This window comes from Gossypium hirsutum, chromosome A12 (genome assembly GCF_007990345.1).
Source record: "Gossypium hirsutum isolate 1008001.06 chromosome A12, Gossypium_hirsutum_v2.1, whole genome shotgun sequence".
Classification (NCBI taxonomy): domain Eukaryota; kingdom Viridiplantae; phylum Streptophyta; class Magnoliopsida; order Malvales; family Malvaceae; genus Gossypium; species Gossypium hirsutum.
In genome coordinates, this window is record NC_053435.1 from 107,759,369 (window position 1) to 107,765,295 (window position 5,927).

Here is a 5,927-nt window from a genome sequence, read left to right on the forward strand (position 1 = left end):
TACCTTAATTCAAATAATATGACTTTTTTTTTTGAGTATTATTTGTAAATAATAACAAGCTAACATTGCATTAAAAATAAAAATAATATAAGGACTAAAAAATAATACATTATAATACAAAGACTAAATCCATAATTTACACAAATTTAACTTGGTTATTATGTTAAATGTATTTAAAATATGAATTAACTATACCAAACATCTCAAAATTATGAACCTTATTCTAAATCGATCTTTACAATTCAAAATATTAATTCTAATTACACCACTAAAAGTATCTATATTATATCCATCAAGTCCCTCCATTGTTAAAACCATTTAGTTTAATTTTACGATTAAATTCATCAATTTTAATGATGGATGACATGATTGATATAATTTTAATAGTTTCTTAAGGACTAATTTAGAATGAAATTCATAAATTTGAGATGCCTGGTGCAATTAACTCTTAAAACATTGTTTAGTGAAATCAATGTTAAGCACAGAGTGTAACTTATTGACTTTCAAAACTCCAAATTTAAGGTTTAAACATTTAATACAATATCTCTAATAACAACCAATGTAATTAATGCTTTGTCTTACTCTATTTTTGGAGGTTTTTCCGAGGTTCGGTGTGTTGATGTCACGACAACTTTCGCATGTTTACTGTAATAACACGACACAAATTTTAAGATCTCGTGAAGAATTTTTAAGTTCTAGGCTAAATAACTATATATATATTATCATAAACTTAGTTTTTCATATAAAAATAACATTCAAATATTAGCATTTGTATATAAACTCCAACTTTTATTTTTTGGGTACAAATTTCAGGAAAACCGTAAATTATTTTCAACAGTCTCATTTCATTATTTTTAGGGAAAATTATTAAAATAGTCATTTTTACTTGTTTTAGACTACATTTTAGTCATTTATATTTAAAATGTTATATTTTTGTCACTTACGTTATCGTTTTGTTATGAAATGATCACTTTGTTAAGATTTGTTAGCTCCGAAACGACAATCCGAAATGACAGTTAAAATGAGTTTTAAATGCCAACGTAGATGTCCAGTTAGGATGAGAAAAACGTTACTTACTTACGTAGATGTCCAGTTAAAAGATGGACCCCTTTTTGCAAAAAAAAAACTATAATATATGAACCCAAAACCCAAGTAAAGAATAAAAAACCCATTATTTAATGTAATTCATGCTTAGACACTCCATTGAATCGATCATTTATTCTTCCATTTTGAAAAAAAAATCGAACCGATTGATGGAGCACTCAATTTGATTCTATTGTTTCAATTTAACAAAGATTGACTATGAAAATGGATGGTTTTTTTAGTCACAATAGAAATGAAAGCTAAAAGAAAAAGAGACTAATGGTTCTTTTTTTCTCGTTCAATGATTAATATGATGCATTGGTTCTGATTAATTCAGGAAATCAAGTTAACATTTTTCTTTAATTAATTTAGAAATTTTAATTAATTGAATTTATTTAATTAAAAAATGAATTAATTTACTTGGTTGGACATCCATGTTGACATTTAAAACTTATTTTAACTGCCATGTCGAACTGTAGTTTTGGAGGTAACAGATATTAATGGCAGAGTTATCGTTTCGTAACAAAACGATAACTAAGTGACTAAAACGTAACATTTCAAACATAAATAACTAAAATATAACGGAAGTAAACAAAAGTGACTATTTTAATAATTTACCTTAACTTTAAGCATTTATTTCTTTGGGAAATTATTTTCTAAGATAGTTATAGGCTAAGTTCAAGGAAGTAATTAAACCTAAAATTATGCTCTAATTTAGCTATTATTCATTGATTTTTTTTCCAAGAATGTGATTAATTTAAATAAAACATGGACTTCGCACATTAATTCATTACAAGCCTGATTTAGTGGAGTGGACGATTATGGGCTGTTAAAAATAAAATGAACAACTGTCACTTTATATTATGAGTCCTTGTAGCTCTACAAAATTAAAAAATTAGTCAAATTATTATTATCGATGATAATTTTTGTAAAAATAAGTCTACTTAATATATTTATTTTTCATCAATTATGTCACGTCAGATGATGATAGTTTAATGAACATTTAATGGTAAATTTCGATAAAAAAATAATATCTTTGTTGAAGACACGAAATTTTTAAATAAAAAAAGGGAAAATTTTAATTTTTTTAATCTTTTAAATATTATGTCTGAATCTCAAATTTTATGTAAGTAATATTTTAACCTATAGTAAAATTGCCTTTGGAAAATTGTTGTACAACTCTTAAAAAAAAAAAAAACAGGGTACGTTACGGAGAACAGGAAATAGCATAATACTTGAAGTTATATTTTGAAAAATTAATCAAAGTATATCGAAAAATACGAAAATAATTAATTGGACTGAATCTTTTTTTTTTTTACCTTAATCTATACAAGGTAAATATATAAAATTTTTTGAAAAAAGTTAAATTAAACTAGGCAATAATGACCCAAATCCTCTAATAAAGAAATAGAATCCTGCTTGATTTGTGCTTGGTGTGGATTCTCGTGTAATTTGCTGTCATCATCAGCATCATCATCATCATCATCAACAGCCACTTGAGTTCCGGTCAGTTTCATGGCTCTTTCAGCTTCAAAATCCCAATCTGTTCGAACCAAAACCAGTAACATAGTGGCCACACAGGACATTTGAGCTGCCAACATTCCAAGCCATAACCCTTTAAAATCAAAACCAGCAAAAAAAGCTAACCGTACAGCAACCGGCATACCAACAAGGTAAAAACAACCCAAGTTTATATTAGCACCGTATTTAGGCCTTGCTGTGCCTCGAAGAACGCCGCACCCGGTTGTTTGTGGGCAGTTGCCGAGTTCACATAAGCCGATTATAGGTAAAACAAGTGAAGTTAATGCAATGATATCTTTATCGGCTGTAAACATGGTAGCCCATATGTTTCTCACCAGTACAGCAAAAAGGAGTGCTGATAAGCCCAGAATGAATCCACAGTTTAGGCCTACAAAGGCGGCGAGTTTGGCTTTTTTGGGCTGGTTAGCACCGAGTTCATTGCCGACTCTTGTTGATACACTGAAGCTTAATGAAGATGGGAATATGTATATCAATGCTGTTGTTTGAATCAAAATGCCCATTGAAGCAACTGTTGCTTTGGGGTTTAAAAGTAAACCGCATAAAAGGATCATAATCTCGTACCACCACCATTCAAGACAGACTGAAATACAGCTTGGTATGGCTAAATTCAGTAAAGATTTCCATTCTTTAAAACACTCCATTGAAAACCCTCCCCATGTTCTTTTATGGACACCAAAGTAAAGGATATAGATTATCAATGAACCAACTAGGTTGATATTGGTCCAAACCCCACTAAGTGCAACCCCTTTGATGCCTAATTTAAGGTGTGTTACAAGAAAGTAATTGATGGGTACATGTAGAAGAATAGATAAAATGGCACAACATGTTAAAGGGAGAGTTATTGATTGGGTTCTGAGATAAATCCTCAATGGGTGTAAAAGAGATTGAGCTAAAAGATCAGGGAGTGAATAAACAAGATACCGTTGTGCTTCATTAGCTATACTTTCATCTTGACCACAGACTATCAATATTTTCTTCATATTCATCCATAAAACAGAAATAGGCAATGATGAAGCAAGCAACAAAAGCACTGTCCTTTGTAAGGTGATTCCTAAAAGGGTATATCTTTTAGCACCAAAAGCTTGTCCACAAATGGACTCCATCCCCATAGCAAGACCTGAAAGAATAGAATAACCAGTGATATTGGCAAAACCAATGGCGAGTGAACCACCAGCCAAGGCAAGTTCACCGAGTCGGCCGAGAAATAACATGGAAATCAATGAACGGGAATATAACATGAGACCGGTTAGGATCATAGGGAAAGCAATATTAGCTATGGAGATGGCTTCTTTCACTGCAAGAGAAACAGAAAAAAAACTGTCTAGCTTTTTTTGTGTATGGATTGTTGGGGTTCTTGGGATTAAAGATTCGTAAACATTGAATGACCCTTTAGAGTCGTTGATTGAAAGAAGGGAAGGAATATTTGAATCATCATCATCACATTTGCAGGAAGATGTAAACTGGCACATCTTTTTTGCTATATGTGAAGACGATACGAGAGAGATAATTAAGGAGGGGATTGTATAAAGAGGGAGTAAAGGGGTTTTATAGTGGGTTTTTGTCACACGCACTGGCACCAATACAAGGGCATATATAAATATATATAGATTGTAGGTTCGTAAATGTCGTGTTGCTGATTGGGACCGGCATTGAAGTAGGGGTTAAAAAGAGAGAGAAAAAAAATGAAGAAGAAAAGTTTACTACTTTATCAACTGGGATTCAGATTAATAACTTGGTTTTCTTGTGATGTGATGATAAATTTAGCTTTTAATGTCTATAATTTTTTCAATTTAATTTTTATATTTTTAGGGTTAAATAAAACATTATCCTTTTAATGACATTGGCGTATAATCTTATTTATCTTATATACTGTCAATAAATAATTTAAATTTTATAAAAATATTCAAAAATATAAAAAATTAATAAAAATGTAAAAAAAAAAGAAACAGAAAGAAAGCATGAAGTACACATGAATTGTCATACAAATTATTATAAGTTAGTATTTTTGTTAAAGAAACAATTTAACTCTTTTTGAAAGGTTGATAGTTAAATTTGACTCTTTTTAAAAGGTTGAGGGCTAAATTAATAAAAAAATATAAATATTACGGGCTAAATTTATCATTATGCATTTTTTTCTTTGTTTATGTTTGGCTTAAAATGTTTCCAACCCAAATCTTCAATCAATAAAAACACTCTTTCAATTTTTCTCAATTTTGATATTAAGCAATTTGGTCTCTTTAAAAAATTAAAGCAATTTAATATTTATCGATTTTTAAAGTGACCAACTAAAGACAATTAATCACAATATTTTCTGTCAATTATACATAATTTTGAATGATATAACAAATTAAGCCCCTGATGTCTACATATTTAGTTAATTATTCTAAAAATTAACTAAAAATATAGAAATTTTTAAAAAAAATCTAAAAAATTCAGAAATGAATACGTATATAGAAACTTTTGCTTCAAATATATATAAAAATGAACAGAATGTATAAACTTCAATAGCTAAAATTATTATCATACCAATTAAAATTATGTAAAATTGATGAAAAACATTACTATTACAATTAATTGTTATTAAATGTTCACTTTTTAAATTATCAAAGATTAACTTGCTATAATTTTCTTTTAAAAGAGATCAATTCGATTAATATCGAAATCGAGGATACCGAAGTGGGTTTTTACCAATATAATAAGGGGGTTATGCAAAACAGATATACATAAACTGTATGTAAGAGGGATTAAAAAAATATAAGGAAAGGAGTCAAAAGTGGTACTGTGGACGTTTTCGGGTACAAGATGTTCCTACAAACATAGGACAAAAACAACACATTAGGATTCCATTTCATACATATTTATTTAACAACAGATGCATATTTTTTAATTAACGGGTAAATTAACACCTAAAGCCATCATTTTAAATATATTACTTGAAACTAGAATGGTAGATTTTCAATTTTAGCCCTGTATTACATTCAAATTTTAGATTATATAAAAATGGTCAAATTTCAATTTTGATCATTGTGTTACACTCGAATTTAAGATTCAATCTTTGTTCTTCAACCTTTTGACATAATTTGATATCTCAATTTTTTTTTACAATGTCATTGATTACCGTTAAAATTCTTTTATTAAAATTTTTGGTGTTGAAAATAATTATTATAATTTTTTTCTAAAAAACTCTCGTTCAAAATCGTCACGATCAAAATATTCTTTTTTCTACTGGAATACAGTTCTTGAGAAAAATTGACGTCAACATTTTGATTGAAATGATTAACAATATTAACTATTTAAACTAA

General features: G+C 28.7%; 1 protein-coding gene across 1 annotated transcript; it reads right to left on the reverse strand.

Moving 5' to 3' along the window:
- Nucleotides 1-2,370: 2,370 nt before the first annotated feature.
- LOC121211216 (protein DETOXIFICATION 49) lies at nt 2,371-4,190 on the reverse strand. Its single transcript, XM_041083767.1, has one exon. It carries the CDS (start codon nt 4,092-4,094, stop codon nt 2,451-2,453), a length of 1,644 nt encoding a protein of 547 aa, XP_040939701.1. The 5' UTR covers nt 4,095-4,190; the 3' UTR covers nt 2,371-2,450.
- Between the last annotated feature and the right edge of the window lie 1,737 nt (nt 4,191-5,927).